The sequence below is a fragment of the Salvelinus fontinalis genome, chromosome 28 (genome assembly GCF_029448725.1).
Source record: "Salvelinus fontinalis isolate EN_2023a chromosome 28, ASM2944872v1, whole genome shotgun sequence".
NCBI lineage: Eukaryota > Metazoa > Chordata > Actinopteri > Salmoniformes > Salmonidae > Salvelinus > Salvelinus fontinalis.
This window is the reverse complement of record NC_074692.1, coordinates 12,940,381-12,957,614: the sequence shown is the minus strand read 5'-3', so window position 1 is coordinate 12,957,614 and position 17,234 is coordinate 12,940,381. Positions and strand designations below refer to the sequence as shown.

Below are 17,234 nucleotides of genomic sequence, written 5' to 3'. Positions count from 1 at the left end.
TTAATTACTGATGTCCCCTTTAAGAATGGAGCACCCTTGGTCATGCGCAGTGTTGTTCTATGTTATTCTGGCGCTAACTGATTCCAGTAAAATGTGAAGCTCCAGTTCCATTTCTTGTATTCAGAGTCTTTCTTATTATATAAATAAGTAATAAGAGCTAAGACACTACACTTTGCATGGCTAAACATGGAGTGTTCTAGCTGAAGTATATGTTCATTAAAAAGTAGTTAAACCTACGCCCGGTTTGTCATTATATAAGGAACAAACATAACAATCTATACTTCCAAATTTCCGAGTCCTATTCTTGAATATCAAGGGGTATAACATTTATTGGAATGACTGGAATTCGAAGAGACTTTGGTTTTTAATGTTAAGATATAATTTAATCGTATTATTATATGTAGTAGAAAGTGATGGGTTAGAAGAAGTCTACATAACCAACCCATAAAGTAATATTTAACATCCATATATGGCCAGCTATGTAAACTTTAACATTGACTTATCCTGCAATAGATGTCGTTCAATTGGTAACATACATTTGTGTCTTCTTGTAATGCCTATTACGGGAAATGTTATCTTAAAGTAACTGGATGTAATCAGATTACGTTACTGAGTTTGGGTAATCCAAAAGTTACGTTACTGATTTCAAATTTGACAGGTAACTAGTAGCTGTAGCAGATTACACTTAGAAAGTAACCTACCCAACCCTGCTAATATGCTAGCGTACGTGTCAAACACAAGGCCTGAGTTCCAAATAGGATACACAAACGAGTCAACAGTTGATTCATTTACTTTATGAAATTATAGCCTTATGCGCTCACATCGGTGAATTGAATTTAAATTGTGCTGCTTTTGTTTGTCCCTTTAAAGCACTGTTTAAAGCGCCGTTTACAGCACGCCTCGGAGGGAAAGTGTACACAGTCCTAAATAGCCCACTAAAATGTTGCAGTCTGGCTTAAGTTTTTAAAGCTTGACAATGAATATCAAAAAACAAAACCTGCAACAAAATACAATACAAAGGAGTAACATGTAGGTAAATTACAGCAACATTTGAGAAGTAGCCTAGGCTGGCTACACAACTACAATACATTTTGAGCGAACCATACAACAATGCTGCATTCAACCCCACCGGTGATCCATGCAGTGCAAAAAAATGTTTTACATATTTTTCAAACGTTACAACAACCTATAGCTACATTTTTGTTATTTGGAATTATTAAATATTTTTATATTATTAAGGTAGCAGCATATTATGCACATATGCAAGCATAGCAGCAAATACTGGATAAATATTATGTATCGCTTATTTTGTTTTAACATGTAAAAATGCTATATACAGTATCCTATGTACCTAAGTAGACATTACAAAGGACCATATTTTTTTGAAAACCATAGCAATGGCCAGTTTGGGTCGCAGTTGCACGTTTTTTATAAAAACAAATAGGCTATGTCTGGCCCGCGAATTAGTTTTTTTCCCCAATACGACCCGTGCACTGATCGAGTTTGACACCCCTAGGCTAGCGTAGCTATTTATTTAGCAAGCTAAAAACACGGAGCCTAACGTTAGCTAGCTAGCTGCTGGGAGGATGTCATTGGAGGAGTGGTTGAGTGACCGACTTTTCCCCTCATTTCATTTTTCAGTGGCTACAACTAGGGATGCATGTATCATTTGGTTAGCTAGCAAGAAATGTGAATTGACTTATCCACAGTTAGCATATATCTTAGTTGTCAATCAAATGTATTTGGCAGGCAAGCAAGATCCCATTCAGTTGTCAAAAGGTGGATTGGGACAAGCATGCATTGGTAGGCAAGCTGCAGAAGGAAGAGCAGGCTACTATTCCCCATCGTTTATCTGTGCAATTTTGACGGCCAACTAGCTGAAAAAGTTTCAGAAGGTCTGGGTTCCCTCGTTAGATTTTAGTTCATCTCACTCTGGCTAGCATTAGTTGTTGATGTGCATAGGCAACTGAGGGAGAGAGAGCCTACCTGTTCATGGTTGCTTGATCTATAGTACTGTGAAGTTCCTAAATGTAAGAGGACTCCCGTGGTATTTACATACGTATTTGCAGAAATACATTCAGGTGTATTTTGTGGCTTTTGGCGAATGTGTTCTAATGATCTAAAGTCTCGCTGTTGCTACTGCCTGTAAACAAACACACAGTCCAGTTCAAAGTAAATGACGGCAGGCCCGTGTGGCAATTGGCTTATTTGCATATAGGCCAACTAACTCTGATTGGAAATTGCGCACCAGTCTGCATAGAGTCCAGTCCAGGACAAAACATATTTGTATTCAGTTTTATTTACTGCAGTGTCTATTAATCGTCCAATTGCTCTGCCGTTTTCGCACTAGATTGCTATAAATTTTTCAGAAATGCCTTAGCATATGTCATTCCCAAACATTCAATGAATTTATGAAAATTACCATATCTAAGTGCTCGCTTGTCAGAACATGTAAAAAAATTGTCATTCTTCCTGGGGGTTTATATTAACAGATTTTAACAAGATTTCATGTTGCTAAAACGCTGTCAGTTCCACTTTAATGGAGGTGCCAATTCCAAAGAGGAGAAAAGTGCAGGACATAAGATTTTGGGGGAGTGCAGAGGACTGTAAGTAAATGTTGATTCATTTGATTCTGCTTTTATTCACTATTATTTATTTACTGTCTGGCAATAGGTATAGCTAACTACACTGTACAATTCAATAGACTGGTACTATGTAGTCAGCTAACTAGCTATACATATTGCCAGACAATAACTTAATAACTTTGCTAATCTAATTCATGTTAATAAGCTAACCCCATCACTGTTAAGTCCAGCAATTTTTGTCATGTGATAATGGTATTTGGTTATATGATTATGGGATTGTTCAAAGACACGCAATACAGAGAGTGAGAGAGAGCACCATCCATGTTGAGGCAAGGAGAGGACGAACAAGTCATCAGGTGAGAATTAGAGTTGTGTAACCAAGTAAGACGTTTCTCAACTCAGATTGCCTTGACTCCTTCGATGTTAATTGGGTATAAGAAATGTGTTATTGAAGACCATGTGGTTAAGAGTACACAAATAGAATAATGGGTTTTGACTTTTTAAATGTAGTTAAAGAAGGGTTGTGGCAGTGACTTTCTGAGTTTGTTATTGGGGTATATTGACCAAATGATCAGGACATTTTTGAATGTATTTTCCCTTCAGAATTCACCAGAAATAACAATTTCAAAGCTTTTTTAACACCAGGGGGACCTCGGAAACCCTAGAGGGGTGAACTGACACCAAAAACCACTGACCCCGACCCCTGAATATCAAACACAAACTTACACCATTGCTTGTGTGGAGACACACACAGCCAAAAACAGGGCAATGCACTGCCTGAACCATGGTTACCTGCTGGTGTCCTAAAGGCAAGCCCTGGATCAGGTTCTCATGGGCTTGGGGGGCTCAAGCTAAGAACACCACAGTCCTGATCAGTAATCACACACCACTCCCTCATCATACATTGTGTTCTCATCCAGTTTTGAATTCAACGTGTGTGCAAGGGTAATCAGAGGTTTTGTATAGTCTAGAGTAAGGACAACATGATAGGATACAATAGTTTCCTTTGAACTGATAAATATTTTTGCATTTATAGTTGTCCCCTTATGTACATCAGTTTTCATGTTCTTGGCAGCAGCATGCCACTTGCTGTTACATGAAATTCTAAAGTAACTGTATAGCCCACTTATCAATAGCATTTATGATCATAAAAGTCAAATTAAGTAGCAAACAAAACAAGAACGTATAGGACTTGATGGACTCACCTGGCCACAACTTCATTGTCCACTTTTACAATGCAATATGGGTCACTGGTCCCAGAGCTTCAGAGATTAAAAAAAAAAAAAAAAGTTAAATATATAAAATGGAATTAAGGTAGAACCCCACTGTGCACAGAGGTCAATTCAACATCTGTTCCACGTTGGTTCAACGTATGACATTACGTGGAAACAACGTTGATTCAACCAGCGTGTTCCCAGTGGGAGAGGAAACCTACAGATATCTCTTCACTTATTTGCTTAAGAACTTATTGATAGACATTTCTTAGAGAACCTGTCAAGTATACTAATTTTTAATACACTAATCTGTAAATCAAAGGTATTTTTTACTTCAAACAAGTGTACCTCCTATAAGTGTACTTCACACAACGAGACACCTATAAATAAGCAAATAGGAGTAATTGCTGCCTGTTGCATGATTACAATTACGAAATACTCACACGTCTTTGGCTGGTAGGCTCCTGCCCTCTACAATACGGAAATATAGGGATGTGTTTTTGGCCATTTCTAACAGAGAGTGGTTTTGCCACTTGTTTTCATCTGCCCATCCGCGATCCTTACTACGGTGCTCCCCTCATCAGCAAGTGTGTTCTCTTCATTTCTGGCACCTTTTGCGCGTGACGGCGCGTCGAGCCCATGTTAATCAATGTTGTATCGTTTGTATTGTACAGGTTTAGATATATAATTAACAGTCACGTTGCAAACGTATAAGCGTAAGGCCAGTGTAGGCAAACAAACAACAATGTTTTTAAATGTTTGTGTGGAAACAACCAAATGTTTTATATATCTAAAGTATCGTGCCAATAAACAAATCTATATTTTCTGACTGACATTTAACGTTACTTTCCTCATTTCGGTCCTTTGAAGAAAAATCACCCTATGCGTATTTTCGAATTTCCAGATACGATTTGTAGACACCTATTTTAATGAAAAAAATGTAGATCATAGTAGCTACTTTAAAAAACTATACATCTTTAGGCTTCATTGGAGTCTCACTACCTGCCGAAAAACCACACATGACACGGTCAACCACAGTTGCGAACACTAGCATCCTCAAGTCATTAGCGATGCTCAGCTGCTCGCCTTGTTGCATCTTCACCTTACTCGATTGACAGACAGTGTGCGGCGCACGCCATCTAGCGGACGAATTTAACTTCTGCAAGTTCTCGCGCCCCCAACTCGCTTTTGTTTGTGTAAATTTATAGTTAAGTTCAATTTAAATATTTATCTTTCCTAATATAATACATACTAAGATTGATAACAAAAATGACATTAAATAAAAATCATATGAAAAGATTAATTACAAGCAGGCATCTTATAGACAACAAACCTTTTGTTAGGGTCCTTCCACAGAGCATCAGCCGCTTACCTGATTGTTTGCTGGGCTACAGCAGAAATGCACGATACATTGTGTATACTACCTTTTGATGAACGTCTAAAGGAAATAACTGTAGCTAGGTAACTTAGTAAGTATGTGGTTCATCTACGCTTTTACGGTAAAGGGTTTGATAATAACCTGTGCTTTGGCTCAGAGTGAAGCTAACTAGCTAGCATGATGGATTGCTGACTTATTCATGACTCGGAATTCCTTTGGGCTCCCTTGATTTTTCGAAAGATAGTTCGGGGATAGCTAAAAACATCGACCTTCTGGTGTAAATATTATGGATTTTGGTGATTGATATGGTTCTTTGACTTCACTTTAGAAAATGGAGAGTTATCCTGCGGTTTACGAAGAGCAGAATGATTCTACAAAACAACAAGAGAGACATTACTACTTACTTTCAGAACTACAAACCCTTGTCAAAGATTTGCCCAGGTAACCAGCCCAACCTAGCCCTATGGGAATCTCAATTGCATTCACCTTATTCCTCGCATCTTCTTTCCTCGCGTCCATCTAAAAACCCATCGAATGGTCCCTTTCAATTTATTATTTGAGAAGGTGAGTAATCAAGTTAAAGCAATTGAGATTCTCCACATAACTAGGAACCATGAGTGCATGTAAGATATCTACAGATGTTGGATGTCAGAGGCATGTCAGAATTTAAGGTAGTTCAGGTAGTCCCATCCCTGTTTCAGTCTGTTTGGTTCCTAGTGAATACACCCCAGGCGTTACAGAAACTAGACTTGACCTCCAGACACAAATCTGTTTAACTATTTCTCCCCCATGTCCAGCTCCTTTCAGCAGCGCCTGTCCTACACCACACTGAGTGACCTGGCTCAGGCACTCATCGATGGAACAGTGTATGATATAGTACAGGGACTCCTGGACATCCAGCACCTGACTGAGAGGAATCTGTACAACCAGAGACAAAAGTTGCACTGTGAGCATCGAGGTGTGTGTCTCTCTTTAGGTTTCACATGTTCTGTCTTATGTAAAAAAAAATAACCATTTGAGTGTATGTTGGTGTGCCCATTATACTAGGGATCTGAGGTCCTTTGACCTTACAATGTCTCTATTCTCTTCCTCATGCCCAGCACTCAAGCAGGATTTGGTTCGTAAGCATAAAGAAGCCCTACAGGTTTGCAAGTCCCACAACCTTGCAGTTATGAAAGCCAATCAACAAGGAGAAACTGAGGTATGGAATTGACAGAGCATCATGCCATTTTATTAGTCTTTTTGTTGTTGATGTGCTGTTATTCGTTTTTCACATGTTATCGAAACATCCATCCTTCTAAATCACAGCCACAGAGTTAAATTATGTTGATCATTTCTGAGTACATTATGATTGTCTCTATCAGGCTCTGGAGATTCGAGTGAGAGAGGAGCAAAGGATGATGGATGAGAAGATTGTGGTGGAGATGGACCAAAAGGTGATAGACCAGCAGAACACCTTGGAGATGGCTGGAGTCCCAGGGTTTTACATAACCACCAATCCCCAGGTGAATCAACACTTTGTAAATGTACATTATTGTGCATATGGCAGATGCATGAAACATAATTGTTCAATGTCATTGTGTGCCTCTACATAAGCTCATAACCAGATGTCTGTTCTATCAAATAATATGGTAGATTTTAGTTTTTTACCATTCTAATGTTGACATAATCCAGATGTATTTAGGTAAATGTATTGCCTTGAATTCTAGAGAAATTATTTGTTGTACCGTTTGAGGTGTTGAAAGCTAAGCACACTTCCATTGGGATCAGGGGGTGAAACACAGATTGCAGTGCAGAAACATTTCCAGTAGATGGTGGTAGAGGCTCTCTCGTTCCACCATTGTAACAGACCTGTTATGCTGCAGGTGTAGACAAATTATTGTGGGTTTTTAGCTGCTTCACTGGAAGCATATCCTGGAGGCAGTCAGTGCAAGCAGAGCACCAGCCACTTTAAAGGAATACTGCAAGATTCCAGCAATGAAACAGTTTTTATACCTCCTACGTACCTGTAGGCTTCCAGGTATTGCGCTAACGCTAGTTAGCAAAACTACCTCTAACTTCCTTCATAATGCACACATAGACATAAAAATGATTTTGGGCGTGAGCAGCTTAACGCATTCTTGGTTTTGTGGGACTGCACTGCTCACGCAGCCAGTGTAGCAGGCTTCATTGACAACAATCGGCGCGCGTCACTAGCAGCTCATACCCGGCAAAAGTTGCATGTCCAGTGTAGTAGTAGGTCTGTAATGACTCAGGAGATTTCATGTTCCATTCTTGTCATTGCAGGAGCTGACGATGCAGATTAACCTGCTTGAACTGATCCTTAAACTTCAACAGAAAGAGTCCCAGTCAGGAGTTCTGTCATGAGACAGACACACACACAGACAGGGTCTGATTGTGTTAAATAAAGCACTGGATACTGAAGAGCATATCCTAGAGTGGATAGACACTTCAAAGAGCATCCTGTCCTCTTGTTAGTGAGCACTTGAGCGGGGCTCAGGGTTCAGGTTCATGTCCTCAGGAGTTGTGTGTTCCCTTAAATGCACATGGAAACCAAGAAGTTGTATTGCTTTGGGATTCTATGTAGAAATCACTGGTTCTGGATGGCAATGGGGCCCTGATGAGAGTGCAGGAATTTGAAGAATCACTGAAGGCTGTAGATATGTTTCTATTTGTGTTCCCACTCACTCACAGATAAAAAATGGAAATAATTCATATTATTCATCCAAGTTATCATGTTTGTGATGTCATGAAATTATTATTTTCCATTCATGTTTATCAACATTACATGTTTACCATGATTTTGGCCACTGTAAAATGTGTTCATGAAATAAAGTCAATTTACTTTGATTGTGACTCCTGTTTCATTATTAGTCTAGTCAGTGACAATAGGGTCAACCTACATTGGTTAAAAGGTATTAAAATTGACTAGTAGTATACATAGAGGACTTGAATATAATTTGCATTCTGATACTGTAGCATCCAGTTATGAGTTACTATGGTAGATTAATTCTTCTGACAGCTTTGGCCTATATGGATAGAGCTACATTTAAATGTTTCTTACAGAAGAAATATGAAAGCATATGCATAACCATGGTGGCAATTCAAATGGAAGAGTTTGGAGATTATGAGAAAATTATTAGACTTAAGGTGAGGACACAATAGTTCACCTGACACCTGAATTCAAACATTGCACTGTTGATTTAATGTGCATTTTACATTTTCTGTACTTTTCACTGTATTTGTTAATAATGAAATCTTAAAATACTCTGGATACATTCAGTAACATAAGAATATTAATTGAAAATGTGGGGTAGGTGCAACATAAGACACGGAAATGACAAGGGTTAGAGTGAGGGTCTAACTGGTGCCTGACTGTGGCGACACATCTCTCCAAAATGTTCACAGTTCCTAAGTCATTTCAATGCACCTTATGACTCAAAGAATAATCTTCCACTATAAGGTGCTTTTTTGATCTCTTAGCTGTGCAATTGAGGAACCAGAGCAAGCACACTTGTATTTGTTTTGTTTGGAACACAGCCCTGCATCCCAGCCCTCATACAATAACTTGTGGTTTACACAATCTAAAAACAGTCCATTATAAATTGCAATCTGAGTCAGGTGGGAATCATTTGAAAGCTTGTTCTATTGCCTACATGACTAGCTAAGTTATAAAATTAAATCTTAGTGTTAGGATTTCACAAGGCAATTCAAAGAAGCAGATCATTTTTTGGTGCGCATGGAATGGATTCATGAGTGCATTCAGGTGCATGTTCCACGGCCAATTTTCTTCACAATAGACAAAGGCTCATTATGTTCAGAACAACCCAGTGTATGAAGCCATGTCATCTTGTAATGTCATCTATATACAATACCCCATAATGTCAAAGTGAAATGTTTTCAGACATTTTTACAAATTAATATAAAATGAAAAGTTGAAATGTCAGATTCAACAACAAAGACCAGGGAGCTTTTCCAATCGCAAACAACGGACATTGAATATTTCTTTGAGCATGGGGAAGTTAATAATTACACTTTGGATGGTGGGTCAATACACCCAGTCACTTAAAAGATACAGGCATCCTTCCAAATTCAGTTGAAGGAGATAAAGGAAACCGCTCAGGGATTTCACCATAAGGCCAATGGTGATTTAAATGTTTTTTTTCAATTGTATTTTACCACCTTTTTCTCCCCAATTTCATGAAATCTAATTATGATCTTGTTTCATCGCTGCAAACGGGCTCGGTAGAGACGAAGGTCGAGTCATGTGAAACATGACCCGCCAAACCGCGCTTCTTAACACCGCCTGCTTAACCCGGAAGGCAGCCGCACCAATGTGTCGGAGGAAGCACTGTTCAACTGACAACTGAAGTCAGCCTGCAGGCGCCTGACCCACCACAAGGAGTCGCTAGAGCGCGATGAGCCAAATAAAGACCCCCCGGCCAAACCCTCCCCTAACCCGGACGACGCTGGGCCAATTGTGCGCAGCACTATGGGACTCCCGGTCACACCAGTTGTGACACAGCCTGGGGTCTGTAGTGACGCCTCAAGCACCACGATGCAGTGCCTTAGACCGCTGCGCCACTCAGGAGGCCCCTCAATGGTGATTTTAAACCAGTGACAGAGTTAAATGGCTGCGGTAGGAGAAAACTGAGGATGGATCAACAACATTGTAGTTACTCCACAATACTAACCTAAATGACAGTGAAAATAAGGAAGTTTGTACAGAATTAAAATATTCAATAACATGGATCCTGTTTGCAATAAGGCAATACTGCAACAAAAATTGGCAAAGAAATGAACTTTTTGTCCTGAATATAAAGCATTGTGTTTGGGAAAAATCCAACACAGCACATCACTGAGTACCAATCTTCATATTTTCAAACATGGTGGTGGTTGCATCATGTTATGGGTATGTTTGTCATCGGCAAGGACTAGGGGAGTTTTTTGGGATGAAGAAATGGAATAGATTCAAGCACTGGCAAAGTCCTAATACGCAAGGCCAAATATACAGTGACATTACTTACCAAGATGACATTGAATTTCCTGAGTGGCCTAGTTACAGTTTTGACTTAAATCAGTTTGAAAATCTATGGCTGTCTAGTAATGATCAACAACCAACTTCACAGAGCTTGAAGAATTTAAAAAAGAACAAGGGCAAATATTGTACAAGACTCAGAAAGACCCAGAAAGTAATCACTGCCAAAGGTGATTCTAACATGTATTGAGTCAGGGGGTTGAATACTTATCTAATCAAAATCTATTAGTGTAATTTTTTATTAATTAAAAATAAGTTCAAATTTGTCTTTTGTCTTCCACTTTGACATTACAGAATATTTTGTGTAGATCGTTGACAAAAAAATAGACTATTAAATACATTTTAATCCCACTTTGTAACACAACGTGGAAAATGTGGAAAAAGTAAAAGGGTGTGAATACTTTCTGAAGGCACTGTATGACAACAATCAAATCAAATCAAATTGTATTTGTCACATGCGCCGAATACAACAGGTGTAGACCTTACAGTGAAATGCTTACAAGCCCTTAACCAACAATGCAGTTAAAAAAATACCTAAAAAAAAGAAGAATAAGAAATAAAAGTAACAAATAATTAAAGAGCAGCAGTAAAATAACAATGGCGATGCTATATACAGGGGGTACTGTTACAGAGTCAATGTGCGGGGGCACCGGTTAGTCGAGGTAATTGAGGTAATATGTACATGTAGGTAGAGTTATTAAAGTGACTATGCATAGATAATAACAGAGAGTAGCAGCAGCATAAATGGGGGGGGGGGGGGGGGCTGCTTAGAAGCCTCTTGGACCTAGACTTGGCGCTCCGGTACCACTTGCCATGCGGTAGCAGAGAGAACAGTCCACGACTAGGGTGGCTGGAGTCTTTGACAATTTTTAGGGCCTTCCTCTGACACCGCCTAGTATAGAGGTCCTGGATAGTAGGAAGCTTTGCCCCAGTGATGTACTGGGCCATACGCACTACCCTCTGTAGTGCCTTGCGGTCGAAGGCCGAGCAGTTGCCATACCAGGCAGTGCTTTGGTTGAGTTTCCTTGGCACTGTTTCCACATGCTAAAGTCATGGGACCGATATTAGCATTTTTCAGCATCATGTTCAAACATCTATAAGGGACTTTGTAGAGCTTCACAATCAATTATAGATACATTCAGATGATTTGGAGATGGTGCACGAAAAATGCTAATATCTGTCCCATGACTTGAATGGGATTTATGCCATTATGTTAAAACGTTAGCATGTGAAAACAGTAACAGGGAAACTAAACCAAAAGCATGGATTGTTGTCATAACTTGTCCATACATTTTAACAAGGTAAGGAAACCATTGTGGAATTTTAGAATTTTCTTGAACTATCCATTTAAACACGGGCTGTACACAGGCCTTTTGGGTGCCTTTTCCCAGGCATTACTGACTTATTCCAGATTTTATAACTTGTGGATAAGTATTTTAAGTTTCGGCTAACCATATTATGGTATAGCAATCTGTCATTCGGTGATACAGTCGATGGCAAGGAACTGATGATGCATGCAATGTCTTAGAAGGGGTATGCGACGCTTGTCTGGTGGCTGAACCAATCGTCATCAGATGTCCAATAGACCAGTACTGTGCCTTTAAGAAGAGAGCTCGGTCAGCTCACTATCCTCTGGTTCTCCACCTTCCTCCCTTCCGTTGAGCTTCAAGGGATATCAACCCGGCCCGAGATAGGCTACTGATAAGCAATATTCAGCATTCAAGGTAAACCAATAAATTAATTTGTTACCATAATAGAACGTTTTATATTACACTATATATGCAGAATAGCAGCAATGGTTGTGTTTCTCACCTGGCTCTTGGCATAGGCTACCTATTGAACCACCTTGTTTGTGCCATAATAAAACAATATACAACGTAAAATGTCATAGAATAGTCAGCCATTGCTTTATTGAAATAGCTTACCGTTTGTCATGAATAATATTTGCATGAGTTTCCATTTTCTTTTAAATTATTCATGTGGATTTTGTGAAAACGACGTATACATAAAGCCATTCATTCTATTACACACGAATCCCCCGGTTATTATGGAGGGCAGATGTATGGGTCGCTTCACTTTGTGTTGGTGTTTATTTCTAGGGAATAAAAGCGTTACGTAATGTATTTCTAGCATTGAGGCAGAACTCGCCATATGCTCGCCGCGCGCAGTTTGTCGGAAACGGTGCATCAAAAAAGCCGCCTACCGATGGTCCAATTTGTAAATGTATTCTATCACATAAAACGTCCATTGATGATTGATTTTGGTACAACAGCGTTAAATCATAACCAAACAGTTGTGTATGAATATGGTTAGGCTACTTCTAGTCAGTCTCATTATAAGGAAGCTGAATATAATAGCCAACAGGCCTACCATCATTAGGCCTATTGGACTGCCAGTGAATATAAGACGTGTCAAACACCCAGAGCAGATGTTTGAACTCTTTAGTGTGGACAGTTATTAATCAGTCTTAAACAGAGCGATCACATTTGTTAAATTGCATACTTTATAGCTTTATTTATAGGTTTTACATTACTCAGATAGACCCAATAGACATTTATTAAACTACCCCACATAAGGCAAATACGAAAAATGTGTCTGCAATTCTGAACATGTTGTTTCCACCTTTTGATGAGGGCAGACATGGAAAGCGCAGCATCATCAGCAATATGACATCAGGCAGCAGTGTGGATAGGTGATTGATGGATGAGTTGAGTTGCTTTTGCCTACCTGCTCTGAAGTCACAGGCTTCAGGGCAAATTCAATGATGGCTGCTTTGTCCCTCCATGATGGTATGCATGTGTGTTTTTGTCTCTCAGGTTAGTCGATCAGGAGAAGAATGGATCCAGTTTGAGCATCTTGACTGATAAGACCCTGTCCAGTTGCTGAGTGTGATCCTGTAACCATGGCGACCTGCGGGCGTGGCTGCATCCCTGCAGTGCGTTTCTGCCAGAGGCTGAACCGACTGAAGACCCTGGATGATGACTTGATGGTGACGTCAATGAAGCGTTGCCTGACCATGGTGGACCTGGCCCTGCTGGGTGTTGGGGGCATGGTGGGCTCTGGCCTCTACGTCCTGACTGGCACTGTTGCCAAGGACACCGCTGGACCTGCCGTGGTCCTCTCCTTCCTCATAGCAGGCATCGCCTCCCTGATGGCTGCCCTCTGCTATGCAGAGTTCGGAGCTCGTGTTCCCAGAACGGGCTCGGCCTACATGTTCACCTATGTTTCTTGTGGAGAGATCTGGGCCTTTCTCATTGGCTGGAACGTAGTGTTGGAGTACATGATTGGTGGAGCCGCGGTGGCGCGGGCGTGGAGTGGTTACCTAGACTCCATGTTTAACCACACCATCCAGAACTACACAGAGAACCACATAATGAAGTGGAATGTTCCCTATATCGCCCACTACCCTGACCTGCTGGCTGCTGGGATTCTAGTTGTTGCCACCATCTTCATAACCTTCGGAGTGCGAGTCTCCTCTTGGCTCAACCACATCTTCTCAGCCGTTAGTCTGGTTGTCATACTCTTCATCTTGGTGTTTGGCTTCGTGCTAGCCGACCCAGTCAACTGGAGCCAGAAGGAAGGAGGTTTTGCACCGTTCGGTGTCAATGGGGTGATGGCGGGCACAGCCACTTGCTTTTACGCATTTGTTGGCTTTGATGTGATTGCAGCCTCCAGTGAGGAGGCAAAGAACCCCCAGCGAGCCATTCCCATGGCCACAGCCATTTCCCTGGGCATGGCCGCCACAGCCTATATCCTGGTCTCCACAGTCCTCACTCTCATGGTGCCTTGGCACTCGCTCGACCCAAACTCAGCCCTGTCTGACGCCTTCTTCCGCCGAGGCTACAGCTGGGCTGGCTACATTGTGGCAGTAGGGTCCATCTGTGGTAAGTGTCTCTTGAAAGACTGTAACCACAGCAATGTTAGCCTCGCAAGCCACCTGATGTCGCAAGCTTACATGAATGGTTTGCTACCACGGAATCATGATAGCACAGCAGTAATCAGTCTGGTAATTACGAGGCTACACCAATGTATCATGTCATTAAGTTTATTTTGGTTAGTTGATGATATAAATGATTGAAGGGCAAATGTGTGACTTTTATTTATTTTTACTTCATACAGTAGGTCTCTTGCGCTGATAATAATGTGACTCTCTCTCCATCCCCTTTTCCAGCCATGAACACAGTGCTACTCAGCAACCTCTTCTCTCTCCCTCGGATTGTTTATGCTATGGCGGAAGATGGCCTCTTCTTCTCCTTCTTCGCCAAGGTCAACCCTGTCACCAAGGTCCCTGTTAATGCCATCTTGGTGTTTGGCCTCCTCATGGCCGTCATGGCCCTCATCTTTGACCTGGAGGCCCTGGTCCAGTTCCTGTCCATCGGCACCCTCCTAGCCTACACCTTTGTGGCAGCCAGTGTCATCGTGCTGCGCTTCCAGCCTGAGAAGGAGAGGACCAGTTCCAAGGCTAACTCCACCATGTCCCCCAACTCTAACCCTGAGCCCTCGCCCGAAGTCTCAGAGTCTCAGATCATAGCTCAGGACAGTGGGGAGCTGAAAGAGTATGAGTCCTTCTCAGACAAGCTGCAGCTGGTGGAGATGCAGAATACCAGGGAACGGAGTGCCCCAGGGGTGTTGAAGGCCCGCTGGGAGCCTTACCTGGGCAGGTTGCTGGGGGACTTTGAGCCAGGGGAAGTGGTGGCCTTTTCTGTGCTGGCGGTGATGGTGAGCTCAGTGTCCCTCTGTGCCGTGTTTGTGTTTGGGAGTAACCAGCTTCAGCTGCCTACGTGGAGCTTCGCCCTGCTAATAGTGGTGTTTGGCTCAACCTTCCTCCTCAGCCTGGTCGTCATATATGCCCATGAACCTCATGTCAACACCAAAACCTTCCAGGTGAGCCAAACAGATTCTCACTTTTGTATTATATGTCTGCTCATATGCCCAAAGTTTAAATGCAAAGCCATTCACAGCTTTGTTGACTTTCACTTGTATAGAATAGTGTGGGCCCACTCATACAGTTACGGAAGCAGAACTAAACCCTTGCTTTAGTTATTATCTGTATAATGTTGAGCAAACAGCCTTTTATATTTCCCTAAGTTCTTATGTAGCTATGATAAACTGATACTACTCTTTATGAGTTTCAAGTCTCTCACAGACTAATTTTAGCTGTCGCTACACTTCAGTTGTGATAAACTCTGCCCAGTCTGACTAGAGCCCAGACTGCCTATAGCCCAGTAGACAGGGACTCAGGGAGCCACATTATCAGCCAGCTCTTAGACTGAGTCCCAGAAGACACTCACTCTCCGCTGTGTGGTCGATCTGCTCCTCATATAAAATAAAAGCTGTTTCTGTGAGCTCAAGCAGGACCCATGTTCCCCCTGGCACCAACCTATTCATTCTGCTGAATTATATTAAGTGAACCAAGCTCTATTCATCTTTTAGTAAAGACTAGTGGTCTTTTTGGCTCTCCAGCTTCCTTTTTGTCAATGACTAAGACTTATCGAATTGAGGAAGGCTATTTGACAAATTTTAATGCATGTCAGCATGGTTGTTTGTTGTTGTAATTTTTCTAGGTACCCTTGGTCCCATTCATTCCTGCTGCAAGCATCCTCATGAATGTGTTCCTAATGCTGAAGCTCAGCCCCATGACCTGGATCCGCTTTACTGTATGGGTGGCTGCAGGTAAGATTACATCTGCTAATGGCACAAATATGTGTTGTGTAAAGACCATGTGCACAGACAGACCTTGCTAGCCAAACATCATGTCAGGCAGAACTGAAATGGTTGCATTCAGTGGTTGAAATACTGTGCCTTTTAACCTAAATGATCGACAAATAGTATGGTTACTTAATACTGATTGATGATAAATAGCAGGATACGAAACAGGGTTTTATACCTACAGGGTTTTGTACAGGGTACATGTTTGTATTAAAACATCTGCAGGTTTCTTGAGCGTAAACCCACCAGGTAAACCCCTGAAGAGACAGTGAGTTTTCTAGCCAACACCTGCTGCAGTGAGAAGGCGTTAATTGGCTATAGAGTTTGCTGTCATAAAAGGAAACATGAGTGGCTGTATGGGCTCAGAGGTCTTCTGGACCATGTAAACCATTTAAACACACCTGTCTGCCTACAGAGATTTAACTGGCGTCACAGGGAATATTGGACATGACAGGGGCTTGGGCTAAGCCATGTCTAAGTAATAATTTCCCTGGTGAAAGTTGTGACCATAACACACAGATGGGATTGGCCAAGATGTGTCTATAGGCTGTGGTGACTGTTAAGCACCACCATATTCCTGCTATAGCTGTATGTTCTCAACAGAGTTGCACATACAGTATGATAACAATAACAACATGTCTGTGTGATTCTGATTATGTAAGCGTATGTTTCTATGGAGTCAAACAATATTCAAAAGTGCTACCCAATGCTGTAACAAATACCAGGTGCTTTTTAGAATATTCAAATTCAATTAACAGTATGTGTTGCACCTCTCCAGGTCTGCTCGTGTATTTTGGCTATGGGATCTGGCACAGTAAGGAGGGCCTGAGGGAGCTGCAGCCAAAGGATATGGCAGCCAGGTACGTGGTGCTCCCCAGTGGCAGCCTGGTAGAGACAGTCCAGTCTGTGCAGCCGAATGGACAGCGTGACGCCAGCACCCTCCACACCACTCCATCCCCGTCTGCTGAGGAGCAGCAGGCAAAGAGATGATGTGTAAGAAGGGAGCCATTCTTATTAAAGTGGGCCATTATCGTCTATCAGCTCCTGCTCGTATACTTTTACTGCTTTCATTACCTCACTCTCTTCTCTTGTCACCCCTCCCTCGTGTGACTGGCCTCATACAGTTGATGTGCAACCCCACAAGGCTTTGTTTCTCTGCATTAGTAAACACACATCACAGGATGGGACTCACTCTCATTATGAAACATATTTATATCTGTTAATATGGGAACATACCTTTTATAGCTATCCAACATTGTTTACGATATTATTTATTTCAATAAACCAGCACAGGTGTTTTTTCTTTGTTA

General features: G+C 41.4%; 3 protein-coding genes across 4 annotated transcripts in view; 2 read left to right on the top strand and 1 right to left on the bottom strand.

Moving 5' to 3' along the window:
* LOC129826207 (rasGAP-activating-like protein 1) overlaps positions 1–4,922 on the bottom strand; it is a 76,456-nt gene extending 71,534 nt beyond the window's left edge. The window contains exons 1-2 of the mRNA XM_055886664.1: positions 4,243–4,922; positions 3,791–3,847 (exon numbers count right to left, since the gene is read on the bottom strand). Of these exons, the coding sequence (XP_055742639.1) occupies positions 3,791–3,847; positions 4,243–4,307 (122 nt within the window). The 5' untranslated portion in view covers positions 4,308–4,922. The remainder of the gene's footprint in view (positions 1–3,790; positions 3,848–4,242) is intronic.
* On the top strand, positions 1,564–8,027 carry LOC129826213 (protein DGCR6-like). Of its 2 annotated transcripts, XM_055886672.1 has the most exons (7): positions 1,564–2,606; positions 2,872–2,941; positions 5,506–5,618; positions 5,975–6,135; positions 6,278–6,378; positions 6,542–6,682; positions 7,464–8,027. In XM_055886672.1, the coding sequence occupies exons 1-7, from the start codon at positions 2,509–2,511 to the stop codon at positions 7,542–7,544; spliced, it is 765 nt and encodes a 254-aa protein (XP_055742647.1). In that variant the 5' UTR covers positions 1,564–2,508; the 3' UTR covers positions 7,545–8,027. The 2 variants fall into 2 exon arrangements, with proteins under 2 accessions (XP_055742647.1, XP_055742648.1); XM_055886673.1 differs by lacking the exons at positions 1,564–2,606; positions 2,872–2,941 and adding an exon at positions 4,999–5,268.
* Positions 8,028–11,797: 3,770 nt separating this feature from the next.
* Positions 11,798–17,234, top strand: LOC129826209 (cationic amino acid transporter 4-like). Its single transcript, XM_055886666.1, has 5 exons — positions 11,798–11,939; positions 13,032–14,099; positions 14,387–15,099; positions 15,780–15,888; positions 16,703–17,234. The coding sequence occupies exons 2-5, from the start codon at positions 13,118–13,120 to the stop codon at positions 16,912–16,914; spliced, it is 2,016 nt and encodes a 671-aa protein (XP_055742641.1). The 5' UTR covers positions 11,798–11,939; positions 13,032–13,117; the 3' UTR covers positions 16,915–17,234.